Source organism: Ostrinia nubilalis, chromosome Z (genome assembly GCF_963855985.1).
Source record: "Ostrinia nubilalis chromosome Z, ilOstNubi1.1, whole genome shotgun sequence".
In the NCBI taxonomy this organism is placed as follows: domain Eukaryota; kingdom Metazoa; phylum Arthropoda; class Insecta; order Lepidoptera; family Crambidae; genus Ostrinia; species Ostrinia nubilalis.
In genome coordinates this window covers 18,688,265-18,705,195 of record NC_087119.1, presented here as the reverse complement: position 1 = coordinate 18,705,195, position 16,931 = coordinate 18,688,265, and the positions used below count along the sequence as shown (strand labels likewise).

Genomic DNA, 16,931 nt, shown 5'->3' with positions numbered 1-16,931 from the left:
ACGTTTATAAATAACTGCATGCATACAGTAAACAATTACCGTAGTAGACTTCATTTTTGTTGTAAAGTAGCATAAATAAATACCTAAACAATTACTTAAGATTTAGCCCAGTGTTAAGCTTGATGTACCCTCATTAATACGTAGAACCATGCAGTAGTTAACGTTTTTCAGCAGTTGTGGTCTACCTTCGTTATTTAACTTTTGGCTCTTGTCCTTTACTGTAAAATTAAGAGTAAACTACTCCAGCCTTAACATTGAATTCATACATTTCTGATTATTTTTAAAAAAATACACAGTAAAAATACATTAAAATTTTATTATTTGTAAGGTTTTTTTTGGCTTCACATAGTTTGTTGCTAACGATCTCTAGTATCACCCCTTTCAAGAAATAGGTCGAGTATCCCTGTCACCCTGTATACGTATACATTTTGCGATGTAAGTCCCACAACGAACACGTCACACATAAACTTAGCGGGCGGACGCGTAAAATACCTGGCGATGGGGTACGAAAAGGGAGTTTATGGGCTGCTGCAGAACTTTTACGTACCCACATCAAATAATATAAGTACAGTCTACATATCCAGCGTATTTTTATTGCAAAGTCACACTTATTAAAACTACATTAGTGTTCAGTTTTGCGTTTTCAAACAAAGGTGATACTGATATTGATATGTGTACCTAAGTCACGATCAAATTGATAGATTTGTTACTGTATAAAGAATTAATCAATAAATAAACTAACTGTTTTTCAATGGCCCAAGCTGTATCTAGTACGAATTTCAAGTCGGTTTCAGCAATCATTACGATTATAAGTATTGTTGTTATATCATCCACGACTCCATTCACTAGATCCTGAAATTAGAAGTACTTAGCGGGTATTATACGGGTGACTTTGAAATCGTTGGCATCCTTTTAATATAAGACTACTCATGACACATAGTGCATTCCCCAAATATGAGACAAATCCAATGAGATTTTTTGTCATTATTTTAACTATATCACAGAATAATAATAAGTACTACGTACAGAAGTTTTACTTCGCGAAGGTATTTAAAAAAACGTATGCTCAATGTCATTAACAATATGGTGTAATTTAGCTTATCTCAAGAGTCAAGCACCATTTTGTTGACAAACGTCAGTGATCGGCACTGCGCCGAAGCAATAGGGCTGACTTCGGTAAAATGATGTGACGTGAGGTGCCAAACTGCGGAAAATGGCGGAGGAAATACATGATTTAGCATGAATTATAATGAATAATATTAACTACTTATTTACCTCTCAGTGTCTTGAGGCAACTTAAAAAAGTATATTCTGTGTTTTTATTATTATTTAGGCAGTTAAATACTGCACAGTATTTAGTACACCATTTTCTTTATTTTCTTCCATCATACACAAGAATACGCGTGCGTGAGTCAATGTTCGCTCGTATGTGAGGCCTTGTCGAATAGTCTCCTGTAGGTGGGCCATCGTGCGTGTTTTGTTTTCGATGTAAACTCGCGGAGATGAACAGGCCTGACTATATAAAATATGTATTTGTATTAGTGTGCTATTGTACAGTCAACAGCACATCATCCTATACATTGTCTATACATTTTGTTGCAAAATAACAATACATTGAAATAAGATGCCACAGTGTGAAGATTAATGTGCTGTCGTCTGTACAAGATTTCAAATAATAATATTGAAATTTTAATTCATTTGATATGACTCATATTTGGGAAATGTACTATGTATGTATCATGAGTAGAGTCTTATTTTAAAAGGATGCCAACGATTTCAGCCACCCTGTAGGTTTAACGCATAACTCGGTCAGTGCCTAAGTTATGGGAGTGGCATAGGAGGGGGTTTTGTCAGTGACACTTCAGATTTGTATGCTCTGTCACGTCATAATTATGTCAATGTCACCCCTCCCGTGCCGCTCCCATATCTCAGGCACTAACTCAGTCTGAGTACGAATATTTCAAATATATTGTTACGTTTGTGAAGTACTACTCACTAAACACCATTGTTTTGGAAACCCAAAGCTCTGCACCTCGCAACTACTCGTAGTTACAAATTAAGTGCAACACGCGACGCTTTGAAACATTTGCGAACGTAGCAGAAAACTAAATACTTATGTGTACGGAAAGTTTGTAATTTTGTGTACAATGCCAAATGTTATGCAAAGTTGTCATAGCCTTCTAAATACGAGTGAAATTCATAAGAGGTGTGAAGATATTTAACTACAAATTGTAATATCTATCTAGTGATAAGGTCTCAGGTTTGATTCCCGATGGAAACAGAATTTTCTGTTGTTAAGTATTGTTGGCGGACCGACAACCTCAAGGTAGCAGAAAGGCGCTGCAGGCCATTATGGTAATCGTTGGGGGGCCTATGTTCAGCAGTGGACGTCATATGGCTGAAATGATGATGATGAAGACATTTTAAGACAGGGCAAATTACGTGAACTGCTCCAGGGCAGATTAACACGATTACCAAATTTTTACCTGCAATGTGTTATTCAGATAATATCCTTTCTCCCGTTTTGCAGTGGTAAGTCCAATCACAATGTCCACCAAAGTCCCAGGCATTTTCCTATTCACGTAGTATGCCGGCTTAAGTCCATCGATATTCGCCTGGAGATGCGGCAGGATAAAGTTAGTTGACGGCAGAGGCTCCAGATTTTTAAACCCTGTAGCGGCTATAGAACCTGCAAAACGAAACTGCTGCTAAGAAACTAAAAGGTTTTTTTTATTTATGCGGTTTGCGTATCGAGCTCGTATCAAATTTATAATTATTAAAGTAAAATCAGGCCTGTCCATCTCCGCGAGTTTACATCGAAAACAAATACGCACGATATGGTCCCCTATAGGATACTATTCGACAAGGCCTCACATACGAGCGAGCATTGACACGCACGCGTATTCTTGTGTATGATGGAAAAAAATAAAGAAAATGGTATACTAAATACTGTGCAGTATTTAACTGCCTAAATAATAATAAAAACACCTACCTACCTAATACACATGTAAAAATTATCACAGAAAATTAAACAAAACTGACATTCATGATGTTTTCCCACCAAGAAACCCCAAATGAAAAGTTGTAAAACGTATTTTTAGAAACTATTTTAGGCTATGGTCTCGTATAAACGCCATAAGCCATGTGTAGAACACGTGCAGCGTCACGCCGTAGGCCACGTCACAACAATGCTTACTATAGAAATGTTAGACGTCGAGGTACGTTTGACCACGGTTTGATGCTGACGTTTAGTAGGAATCCGTAGCCAAAAATCAATAAGTACCTAGTAAAAAGTATTTTTAGAAAGGACTTTTCGTATACTTTTCTGAATTGGTTAGGCAAAAATGTTAGCTATCTCCCTGTGACAAAATCATGACTTCAATATGCTTCAATACCTATAAGGCTTAGGTTAAGGTTATGGTAACTTATTATTTTAGTTAGTACGTGTATGTACCTACTTTACTTACCATTCATTTTATTCAGTTGTTGTAATACATTAGCGGGCAATGGCTTCTGTAATTTTAAAAATTGTTCCAATTGATTGCTCGGTGGTGGCAATTTACGATCATCCTATAAGAAAACACATTATTAATATAAGTTTAATTTGGCAAAATATAAATCCTATGCTGTCAATTATTATCAAAATATCTATTTAATTCAGATGAATATTCATAAGATTAATATTTTCTTTATTAGATACCTTAACAGTTTTTAGTTTTTCTTGACAAGATTCGTATAGAAATTGAATTCTATTAATTTCTTCGCGGCTTTCTAGAACTTGTACTGAAAAAAGCATAATATCCCTACTTTTATATGACACTATGTTTTGTTATAATAAAATGAACCTATGACTGGTCAAATATTAAGGCGTACGCTGTATTTTCCGTAGAATGTAGTAACCAAACAAAACTATTCGTAGTATCCGTACAGCTGAATATGGCTGGTTCGTTAAGCTCAATTCACACATATCGATGAAGCCACAGTTCCGTCACAGTGTCCGCTCAGTTCAATACCAGTGCTACAGTGTTGCGTCAGTGAAATATTTTGAATATTTTAAAATGTCAGAGAGTTGTTTTAATATTCTTGTTCAGAAACTATGAAGTACCTACCTAAGTTATTTTGTTTTTGATGCCGGGGCGGCATCCGTGATCCGACAAAAAATATCGTCGTCAACGAATACGTCCGTGATTGCCGGTGTCGGCACTGACACTGAGAGCACTGTGTCGTCACTGACACTGACAAGTGGGGATGCGTTCATAGAAACTGTATGGCGGTTATCACACTGCGCCGCGCTCCGCCGCGGAGCGCGTGATTTTCATATAAAAAATCACGCGCGCGGACGCGTTGTCAGTGTGAAGTGCCACGTGTGTTTTCTATACAAACTGAGGTACTTGCATACAATAATTAAATCTGTCGCCCCGCGTTCCGCGGCGGAGCGCGGCGCAGTGTGATAACCGCCTATGAAAGAATATTTCGCACTGTGCCTGAACTGTGACTTCACTGATATGTGTGAATCGGCCTTAAATGTGCATTTGTACTGATACATCTGAACAATGCCGTAATTAGGCCGGGCACGATACAATAGCTTTGGTCAGTTCGTACCTGCTTTGAGCTCAGGAACCAATGATATTAAAGAACTATAGATATGTTACGTTCATAGAAATTACGATTTGAATCCGTGCCGAGCTATTCCAAATTGCACACATTGACAAATGTAACTGATAAGTGAAACAAAAGATACGAAATAGCACGCAAATGAAAGAGATAGCTATAGTTTTAACGATTCTGCACTAACTAATCTATGTCCGCAGCGCACGCATCCTTATCGCTCTAACGTCAAAACAAGATCGCTTTCTCTTTCTTAACTTGAACATGGCGCATGGCGTCTTGATTGTTTGCATAAATAATTGAAAATATAAATACTAAATAATTTTGCATAATCACATGTGGTAAGAGATCCCTTGTATTTTGTTTACTTTAGAGTCATAATTGGTACACTTTCGAAACACACACGATGGCATTTTTTATTTATTTTGGTAAGAACAGGAACTTACGGTGTGGTACGCACGCGATTGCGCACGACGCAGGCCACACGAAGACTAAACTAAAGACGTCCCAATTGGGACGTATTTGAGTATTCACAGCGCGAGCGCTTATAACATATCTGCTTTTGTTTTTATATAATATCATTGTCAGGAACATTGTTAATACTCAACGCGTTTCACGCGAATATTGTATTGTGCAGTCCACAGCAGTATCAGACTAAACATTTCTGTTGCAATATCGCCCCTGCTCCAACTACATAAGATCCCATAGATAAGATTGATGTGATTTTGTCACATACGACGGCAATTTAAGCTAAACAATGTGACTTTTGATGTACTTGTGATAGGGGTGACTTTGTAATAGAAATATATTGTCACCTGTATCTACTTGTCTTACTAAAGAATGTTTCACGTTAGTGTTCACCTTAAGGCTGTATGAAACTGTAATGAAACAGACGTGTGAATTCGTGTAGTAAAGTTAGTTATGAAAGACTTTTTATGACATTCCACCATGAAAATATCACGTCGCAAATGAAATTAAAGAGTAGGTAATTGATTACCCATTGCATTGAGATCTTTGTAAGACTTTTCCTGAAAAGGGAGGTAGATATTATGAAGTAAGAGTGTAGTTACCTGTCTTGAAGAATAATATGGAAAACAGTCCAATACAGAAAAAAAGACTTAATAAAAGCCGTTTGCGTAAACTGGAATGCATGAAGAGATATCTATCACCAACGTAATGCATCTCTGTAGGATGATTTTATCTGAAAAAGTTTATCAGTGTTAATGTCAGTAGGCTTGATCGTTTGCAATCGCATTACTGGCATTGTATGAGTATATTGGTGACAACAACATACTAATTATAAGATGTATCTCAGCCAACAGGGAATATGCATCGACTTAATCGGTTAAAAATCACTGCAGTTAAATCCTGGAATTACAGTAGGATAAGTTTTGAAATCTGACTGGAAACAAAAAAGATGGGCTTATTACAAACAGTTAAACGGGCGTTGAAAACTTTACATTAAGTATGGAAATGACATTTTAAACACGTGTTTAACGTCTAGCAAAGACTACTATTATATACCTACGTCTAGTTAAGTTTCTTGCATTGCAAGCGTTTCAATTTTGTGAGGAAATAGCCGAGCGTGACGTCAATTATAGTATACGCGTTCAATGCGTTCATAGTAACTTTAATGGATTCTGCGTGTTGTTCTATAACGTGACCATCGTCATAAGATTTCCAATACCTACCTTTAACTAAAATTACTTTTTTCAGATTTTTGTGAAAAGCACTGAATAATGAACAATATGGCTACTGAAATTTGAGAAATTAAAATACCTTGCATGTTCCCTATTGCTGGACATAAGCCTCCCAAAAGCAGTGGAACAAAATGTCGATTTGCTGCTTTTTTCAGTTTGGCACTTTAGTCCATTCCTAGGGGTGGACACTAGATCCCTTTTACCCCTCTTTTTATCGGTTGTGTGACAGATATGGCCAAATAGATGGTTTGATGATACTCATTCCTCGTCCGACCTCTTTCGGTCTTTTCTTCTCGACGGGATTGCTACCATGTAGGCCTACATAGACATTGTAGCAATCCCGTCAAAAATAATTATTCCGCCAGCTGTTACCGCAACCAGATCAGGCAAACGTTGATCAGGCCCATTTATGCTCATATCAGGATCAGTGTCCATCACGTCTGTGTGTGACCTAATTGGGGTGACAGTTAGAGCATGTTAATTAAACCCTAACCCTAAACCTAAGCTCTCAATAAAATATTTATAATGTAATATGTGGACATTGCTGTTGGTAATACAATAGTTTAGATAGATAAGTGCAATTCTAGACTAAGACCCATTGTAAGCAATTGTAAGACTGTTTTTTTGTCCCAAATAAATGAAAAAAAAAAAAAAAATTCCTTACCTGGAATTAGAAGCCACCGTCCTAGATTCCTCTTCGGGGAATCGTCTGATAGTCCTGTAACTTAAGACTTCTCTAGTAAATAATGAGGGACTAAATGTCCCGCACACATTAAGATTTCAGAAGATTAAACATTGAGTAGCAAAATAATTTTGAATGGGTTATAAAATCACATTTTAACACTTGTGGAAAATTCTTCAAAAGAAGAGAAAATGTAAGAATTGACAGTATTGTATTGATTTTGTCAATGTCGTTCGCAATTTTAGTTTTTCAAAGATAGCATTGAGGCCATTCTATGAGGCCATAGAGGAATTTGGAGAAGAATTATGTAACTATGATAATGGGAGAAGTCGTGTTTATATCCTGAACATAGAATTCTGATCCGTACTGTACAAAATCGTATAATAATCATTGAGTTATAATGTACTACGAAGTAATATTACTTCAATGATAAAAAATGGTAGCTAGTACAAACCAAAAACTTTGCTAATTAGAATTTTTAGCTAAGTATTTTAGTTTTAGTTGATGATACCAATGATACGCATGGTTGAATTTAAATGGAAAGGAAAGCATTTTCACGTCTTATCCTTCCTATTTCACAGTAGTAAGTATTTGCTATCAATATCAGAAGATGGATTGGGAATATTGGGATAAGTGGGTGGGGATCGCTATACTAGGAAAATCCTGTTAGCGACATCTAACAGAAAACAGGATAGTACGCGTGGTACTCATTTTCAATGCTTTATTTATACGAAGCTTAAGAACTCGACAACCACAACCATTGCGTTGCTTTTTCCGAAACATTATAGTTTTCATGGAGCGGCACAGATGGCAATGTTTGGAAACTTGGATGAAGAACTAATAAAATAATATCGTAAAGAATTTAATAGTAACTATAGGAGAGAATAAGTATTATGAAAGTTTAATAAGTTGCAGCTTAATTTTTAGGAAAGCATTTTAGTTTTAGTTGATGATGCCAACGATACGCATGCTTTAATTGAAATGGAAAGCATTTTCACGCAGTTATCCTTACGTACCTAGGTATTTCACGGAAAGATAATAAATACGCATACTAAGTATTTGTCATCGATAACAGAAGAAAGGATTGGGAATATTGGGATGTTTTTAAAGGTGGATGGGGGAATGGGAATCGTTTAACTAAAATCAGTCTTTCCCAAAGTGGGCGATAACGCCCCCTTGTGGGCGCTGCAGGCTTAAAGGGGGGCGGTAAGAGACCCAGAAAAAAAAATTGGGACGTTGTGTAGAGGCTTGGGAGGCGTCATCTACTAGGAGGACTCTTAGACTCATCGACTGAGCTCGACTCTTTGACTACAAAAATGGGGGGCGCTAAAAATAATTTATTCTCAAAGTGGGCAGTAGACTAAATAAGTTTGGGAACCGCTGAACTAAATCCTTCTAGCGACATCTAACAGAAACAGGATAGTACGCGTGTTACAAATTTTCAATGCTTTATTTATACGAAGCTTTAGAACTCTACAACCACAACCATTGCGTTGCATTTTCCGAAACATTATAGTTTTCATGGAGGGGCACAGATGGCAGTGTTTGGAAACTTGGATGTAGAAAAAATAATATTTTAGCAGCACTAAATTAACCTGTAGAATGTATTATTTATTAATTTACCAATACATTTTAATATTGCCATTTGTTATTTTAACGTAAACGTGGTAAATCAACGGGTAAGCTTACGGCTTAAAACTAAGGGTTTATTCCCGAAGGTCCACGACTCTATTGTTCTTATTTCCATCCATATAGAAAATACTTTTTAATTTTTAATGTCGAGGACCCGTTGGAACCGTATAAACTAAACAGTAGAGCTAAAACTAAGATTAGGTAAATTTATTAATTTCAGCATAGCGTGGGCAGGCCTCCTACTAGGTGGACCGACAATCTGGTGTAGGTTGCGGAAAGAGCCTGAATGCGGGCAGCGCAGGACCGTTCATTATGGAAAACCTTGGGGGAGGCCTTTGTCCAGCAGTGGACGTCATTTGGCTGAAACGACGACGACGATGACGACGACGATTAATTTCAACTGAAGAAATCCTGAAACCTGTCGTATTTATACTATACCTATTACCTACTATACAGTGTGAGTCTTGATAAAGTGCGCATATAAACAAAAAAAGGTAAAAAAATATCTAAGATTTTTAGCCCTTTTATGTTGATAAAAATAGGTCTAGTTTCACCTATTTTCATAATGTGCACTTTATTAAGACTCCCACCGTATTATTATTGCGATTGCCTTTGACTACTACTACTAGACTTGCTTATTGCATTGTCCTGTTGTTTTTCTTAAATAACTCTATCCAGACTTAGAAAATGGGTAAAATTGAAACAACATAATATTTTAATACCATTTAATGAACATTAATACACCACAATAAGATTAAATACTTACATCACTATAAATGCAATAGAACGAGTCTGCTTTGATGAAAATTAACCTTTGGGATGCTGCGGATGTTAAATTTCTAATCCGCGTAGGCGGATGCATATAAATGTTCGGCAGTGTGTATGCTATAATAAAAATGCGGATGATCCGCTAGTAAATATAATTGGACGCTGATGCCCGCAACATCCCTCAGAATGCATCCTCCTGTTATATGAATAAATTAATTTATCGGCAGCCAACAACTCAATAAGGTAGGTATTGTTATTATATCACAAGTATTGTCTTTGGAACATTAATTTATGAATTAATGAAAGTTGTGACGATTATTAGCTGCACCGGAATATTTTAAATATCTTATCCTAAAACGATAAATTGAGATCATTCGTCAAATTATTTATTAAATCGTATAAACTTGACTTTTTTCTGTCGTCTTTGCATTTCCGTGTCGTCATCCAGTTTTGGGATGTAATTTTGTTTGTACGATTTGATAATTAACATGAAAATTTAATATCTATCTACCTTATGTATAATGTATATGTTACGGTCAAAGTGATAAATGTGAAAATTATGAATAATCGCCGGTTATTATGAATAATTACCGCATGATTTGGTAAATGTGATTAATATGAGGTCATTTATGTGTGTATAAAACTAAATAGGCGGCTTAGGGGTGGCCCAAGGGCCACCCCCGCCGCACCTTAACCTATTTTTCACTTTAAATCAAAACATTATGTCATAGGCATCATGGAAAAGTAATATTATGCAAAAAACATTCCAAACTCATTATGCCAAATTATATTAATATATGATATCAAAACGTTCAAAAGTTTGGCTGTACACGAGCACGTACACAAGATGTTGTTCTCTTTTATGAAATTTTTTAGTACTAAGGTTGAATTATTAAATAATCACTGTTACATGTGATTAATTTATCACTTTCACCGCGACTGTCGGGAATTATTCATAATAACCGGTTATTATTAATAATTTTCAATTTATCACATTAACCGTAACATATATAATAATACGATTATAATCATAGAAATCTTAATCTATCTGACATCCTCGTTTCACTTAGATGTTAACCAGAAAGCCCCATAGATACCTACTATAACCCTAGTTGTGCTTTTCTCAGTCGTTTTAAGTACACCATTTATGGCTGATTCCTGTATCCTGGGGTAGCCAAACCTGTCAGAAAAAAAAAGTATTGTGCTCTCTATATGCCTTTCATCTTATATTAGGGTTAAATAAATGTACACTGTACTAATCTTCCTTGAAGTCGAAACTTAACTTCGAACTCCTCCTATGTTCTTCTGATTAATTTCAGTTTATCTTTCCCCGGGGACAAGCTTGACCATCACTAGTTGGTTTTTTATTCGCGGTCAAGCTGTAGATCCTGGCTACATAGGAGTTACAGTGGTGGGCTGGGAACGAGAGGTGGGAATAGTTCCGTAATCATCCTTTCTGTTACTTTGCTTTTACTGGTTTTCAGGCGTTCAGAATACGCTCATATTTTTCCCATTTGGAGATTTTGATTTTTTTCTTTTTAAGTATTGTATTACACATTAACTGCTTATAAGGTGCTCAGAAGATAGATTAGAACAATTTACACTTATCAGGAAAACCCTCTATAAGTAACTTTAAATGTAGGATGTTTAATTGTGTGAATAATTGAGAATTAAATAAATATGACTTACAATAAATCACGACATCAATACAAACATCAATACACAATAATATTAATACAAGTTTGAAATCAATTTGAATATAATAATTACGTATAATAATAATATCGAATAATAGCAATAATAAACTTTTTAAAACAATTTTGAATTAAATTCTATTCCAATCATGAACTACAAAAAAAGGAATTTAATAAAAGTAATAATAGATTGAGGAGAAGAAACAATTCCTATCGATGTAACCTGAATTTCAAAACGGCAAAATGTTTTAAGTAGATAAGGAACATTTTATATGGCTCCCGAAACATACATATTTACTAGGGTATACACGTACTTAGAAACTATGAAAAAATTACGGTATAATTATTATCAATTACGTTCGTCGCCACAAGCTAATCATGATAACGCTACTTGAGCATTAGCTTAAGAATCTCAGATCACCAGCACTGAAGCATTCATCCTAAAAGAAAATATTTTTTTTGGCTTAAATGGAACTAATAAAATGTATAATATTTTCTGTTTAAATAATCTGAAAACTGCTTCAAATGCTGGTGATAGCTATTATTCTAATCAAATCCGTGGTTGCGTCAATACGTTTATAATATCAACGCGATAAGCCTAAAAGTTATTTTATAAGGCAATTGTTGTTATTCTGGCAGTTTGTTTCCTCACTAAAGGAATTCCAGTATCACTGCGTCGTGTCTTAGTAGGTCAAGATTGAAAGTGAATCAAACACCGCACGCGACCGATTCCATGGCGTGGCTTACTGGTAGTATGGGATGTACTACACTCCAGCACTTAACCGCATAGGCATAAATAACACACAGTAAACGTAATTATTAACATATTATCCACTGTGTGCTATCCAATGTTCTATGCGAACCGACACCACGAAGAATCTCAGTACGGCAATTTTATTGAGGTAGTCCCAAGTGCAGTTGTCTGAATGTCGCCACACTTGATTCACTCACAATACAGCGTATATCCAGTGGTGTAACTGTGTTTTACATCTTTGATAAACATCTAACAAGTTTAATAACAACGTTTAAGATGGGTGGCTAAGCCCGAATGATACACGATGGTGGTGAAGAAGCTATGTTACCCTCTTACGGTTTAGCAGCTAAAAGAACTATTTACAGAAAGGACAGCGAGCACAGTGTTTATCCGTACAAATACAAGATCTGAAGAAAAGGTTGTAACTTAAAAAATAATATTCCTTTATTGAGCATTGTTTTCGGTGTGTCTAAGAAAGAACTAAAAAACCAATTAGGTACATTTGGACAGTGTGTGTAACTACAAATTTCGAGTGTCGGACTGAATAATATTGAAGATTTTGAAGTGGTTTGCTGTGAACTAAACAGGTACTTCAATGTGCACAATAGGTAAAGTGAAGAGGTGTTATCGAGTGCTTTATACTGATAAAAACTGTCCAAACACTACGTACGCCAAATGGAAGACTGTCCGATTACCTTTAAACTAAGGATCATCTGTCCTGTTGCCTTAACTAATTTAGTAAATGCAGTACTTAGCTGGCGGTCCAGCGGCGGGCATCTAAAGCCAGGTTTACGCAGAAGCAAATAGCCGTCGCCAATGAATCTGAACTCAATTTTCGTATACATCGCGTGCACCCAAAGAGCGCTATATCGACACATGAGAAAATTCAGTATAGATTCCGCAGCTGTTTACTATTTTTGCGAACACAACCGTTTTGAAAGCAAAGCGATAGCTCGCTGCCTAGTAAACCCAGCGATCGGAAGCGTTGGCTCTATTCTATGCATACCTGCCCTTAGATTAAACTTAAAACAAATATCTACTCTAACGCCCGTATTCACAAACATTACTGCACATTACTAGTCTCACAGTGCGCGTAGACGCACAAGGTTTCACACGAACCAACCACAGAGCTGTATTCAACGCTGTGCGTTCGATTTGCTGCTTTACTTAAGCAAGCATCGTTTGTGAATACGGGTGTATGACTACTAACTACGTCTAAGTAAGGCAGGCGAACAGCACAGCGAGGCAGTAGCATAATGGCCGAACCAAAATACTTTAAACGTGCCAAGCTTTAGCTAGACGTCGCCTACCTTCAGTGAAAGATTAGATGTTGACTCTCTATTCCAGTAATTTCATCGTGAATATTTTTATGCATCATTGTTTTTTTTCCCCGTTGTTTTCCCGAGCCACGGTAAGCTAACGTTTTAACGGCCACCACCAGTGTCCACAACTTGTATTGATTTTATCAACATAGGCCTGGGCCCTGAGGCAGCCAGTTAAAGGGTAGATTACCCCGGCCTTAATCCTAAATTAATACTACCTTAATTAATATTATACAAGCAAGCTTTCAAACAGTAAGCGACCGTCGCGTAACATCGCATTCGGCTTTCTGTTAAGAGCTTAAAAGCTTAAAATTAATACACTACATAACTTACCTAATTCTCACTATAGTCATTCATATTTCAATTCCTTGTGCATAATTAATCTACTAGGAATCACTCACCATTTCAGAAAACAAAATAAACGTAAATACTTAGAAACTTGAACGAAAAGGTAAAAAAATGTGTAATTTAAAGAACTAATATAAAACGTGTAATTAAAAGAATATGGAAAATGTCAAAAAATATTTAATAGGTAAATAAAAATTTCATAAAACCAAATGTAAGAAAAATAAACAAGAACTGAAATATATAATAAAATTATCAAAAGTGTATGCGAAGAGGATACTCACTCACGGATGGCTATCATTTTTCGAACATTCGTTGCGCGTGAAATTTAGAGCAAGTGAATTTAGACTCGAATGCGTATCTGCCTAGTGTTTAGATTTACTTTAGGTAAATAAATCTGTTCGGTTCGCGAAAGAATGTGATTGCGTAACCAACGAACGAGCACGAATCTTCGAAATATGATGATTCCAGGTTTATTCCCGCTGTCCCCATCAAGACAAAGTTTTAATTAAATAATTAACATGTATTATTTTGTTAATTCCCGTTGTCCCCACTCCGGTCAATCCGGTCAACGCGGGGACATTGGGAATAAAATATATAAATTTTAATTATTTAATTAAATTCCCACCAGTGCGGACAAGCCTGGTGGGGACAATGTAAATAAACCCTTCCATTGAGTACCTACCCTCCTTTTGTCCGGACTTATACAATAATCTCTCTCTTAATATCAAACGCAACACTCTTCATTTAACTTCTGACAGGAATAGAAATAAATGAATTAACAACCTATATAATTTATAAAATAAGTAAGTCGGAACTATGTACACTTAAAAGTACATAAAACCTTAATATCAAGAAAATAATAATCGAAAACTTAAAAGCAATAGAGCTATTTTTTAAAATTATTGGGTCCCAAAACATTTTTCTAATTAATTTTATCAAATGCAGAGTGTTACGTTCGTACTTATACATTAAATTCCTGTAATTACTAGATAACAACAATAAATCAAGGTCCTATTTTATTGGTTAATTACTAACAGATTAATTCTACTACTCCAGAGTCAGATACACGTATCAAAATCTAAGAAATAAAATCACAATAAATTGCCGATCAGATCTTACAGGCCAGATTGCGATAAACTTTTTTCTTGAGATTTTGATACGAGTCCTGTAACGAAAATAAGAAGTTGGAAAAAAAATAGCGGAAGAATTATTCTAAAAATATATAACAAATGAAATAGGACCTTTACGAATAAATGATTTTTAAGACGGCGCTTAAGGACCCCCGCACATTAGGTGACCAAGCCGCGCGATGGTCTAACTATTTCATTCGTGTATGTAAGTGCGCGCATTACACGGCCACGCCACGCGACCAAGTTTCGTTTAAGGTTCAGCCAAACCAACGCGATCAGCCGGCGTGCAGCGATGGCGATCAGACTTAAACGCATTGATTACCATCGCTGCACGCGGCCGTCTGATCGTATTGGTTTGGCTGAACCTTTATTTCGTTGTCCGCAGCGACCTGGCGACGCGGCCTGGTCGCCTAATGCGTGGGGGCCTTTACTCTTGTAGCTGCAGATAAAAGTTTTTACAAGACGGTTGCTAACTTTTTGAAGATAGGTGCAGACAACAGATTTTGGTAGTGACTATTTTCTTGCCCCACTATTATTGTCCCACAGCAGTGTATGGGGTATTATTTGGGGGATTTCACACGTCACGTGAGAAAGTGCTTTAAAACTATAAACTAAACTGTTTCTGAATGTTATAATGCGACAATGAAAAAACAGTCTCATAATGTTTTCATTGGCAGCCTCTGCGACGTCTTGAAAATCCATCCATCATGTATACAAGCAAAAAATTTAGAACAAGAGCATTGTATCAATTACTACCACTTTTTTGAAGAATTAGTTGACACTTTGACAGTTTTTGTTTCCAAAATATGCTAAAACATCAACTTAATTCTACAGGGTTGGAAATAAGTGGTGGAGCCGTTAAGGGGAGGTAGTCTAGGGTTAGTTTGACAAATATCACTATGAGACCTACCGTCCTTATTTACGTTTTTGTTTAGCAGTTTTTGCATAAAACAATGACAGTTACAAATATTTAACAATTAATATTATTTATTTTATTTAGAATATCTTTGTTGCAAAACAAAACAAAGTAGGCCAAAATCTCATTTTTTAGGATTTATTACTATTTGAAAATTTTTGAACGATTTTTTGGTTACACTTGTTAAGTAGAAATATCTTGGAAAAGGTTAAATAAGGACGGTAGGTTATATCTGTCAGAATAACCCTAGACTACCTCCCTTTAACGGCTCCGCCACTAATTTCCAGTCACGTAGAAAGTTAATTGCAATTGAAAGTAATGCCCTTCTAACAGTAAAAAGCTTATAAATAAAAATTAAAACTGAAAAGTGTAGACTCTGAATTTGAGAATACACAAATTAAATAAATCATAGGAAAATTAAAATCATTCAACGAGTACAAAATTATAAAAATAGACATTACCGCTACATAACTTTATATTTACAGATGACAATATGGAAGCGAACGTGAGTTGATTTTCGTCTATATTTACAGACTTAACGTTCTTATATCTACCTCCAGTTTTTAATTGAAGTCAGTGAAGTGTCATTTAAATAATTAAACCACTGGGTATCGCCTTAATGGCATTTTGGTTAAAGGTCCACATTGTATGAGCATTCACGTGTGTAACTATCATGTAAGATTGAATTTTGAGCTTTATGTCGAAACATTAAGCTCGAAATGGTAACTTCGGCCCGTATTCTTTTAAATGACGCTCAAGTTAGAATCTACACTCAAGAATAGATTGAAGTTTGTGTGGTCAAATTGATTCAACCAATCGCAGGCTTGAATCTGTGCTCGAGTACGAAACAAGTTTTGAGTGTTATTTCATAGTAGGCTTTTTAGGCCGGCTCCACAAGTTGGCCCCAAATGGGTCCCAACACCACTCGTCCAAACGCGTGGATCTTAAAATAGTATTGGCACCAATGTTGGGACAAGCTATTTTCCAGAACCACACGCGGAACACGATAAGTGGCGTTGGAATCAATATAGGGGCCAATGTGTAGAGCTGCATAAGCAACACGTGTACTGCTGATAAATGTGCACCTTTTGAGATCTTAGAGGGCATGTCAAATGTCTTATTACTAATTCCAATGAAAAACTGGAGTTAATGGTCGCCTCTCCACCGAGTAGCACCGATGCGACATTTGTGCGTGTTTCCACAATGTTTTGCCAAATGTGCAAACAAACCAGTGTTTTTGAAATTAAAAGCTGTATTTTTGCAGTAAAACAAGGTTGAAAAACTATTTCTGTAACTTACTCGTAAATAAATGGCCGCCTGCAACGAAATTAAACCTGTCCGGAAAGTTATTGGGTAAGAAAATGTGATAGGTATAAT

At 36.1% G+C, this 16,931-nt stretch overlaps 1 protein-coding gene across 3 annotated transcripts in view; it reads right to left on the bottom strand.

The window, feature by feature from the left end:
* LOC135086782 (alpha-1,3-mannosyl-glycoprotein 4-beta-N-acetylglucosaminyltransferase A-like) overlaps positions 1-5,801 on the bottom strand; it is a 37,151-nt gene extending 31,350 nt beyond the window's left edge. For 2 of the 3 annotated variants that reach the window (XM_063981573.1, XM_063981574.1), the window contains exons 1-5: positions 5,679-5,801; positions 3,701-3,783; positions 3,468-3,570; positions 2,487-2,689; positions 743-852 (exon numbers count right to left, since the gene is read on the bottom strand). In XM_063981573.1, coding sequence (XP_063837643.1) covers positions 743-852; positions 2,487-2,689; positions 3,468-3,570; positions 3,701-3,783; positions 5,679-5,790 — 611 coding nt within the window. In that variant the 5' untranslated portion in view covers positions 5,791-5,801. The remainder of the gene's footprint in view (positions 1-742; positions 853-2,486; positions 2,690-3,467; positions 3,571-3,700; positions 3,784-5,678) is intronic. The other variant, XM_063981575.1, reaches the window with a different exon arrangement.
* Between the last annotated feature and the right edge of the window lie 11,130 nt (positions 5,802-16,931).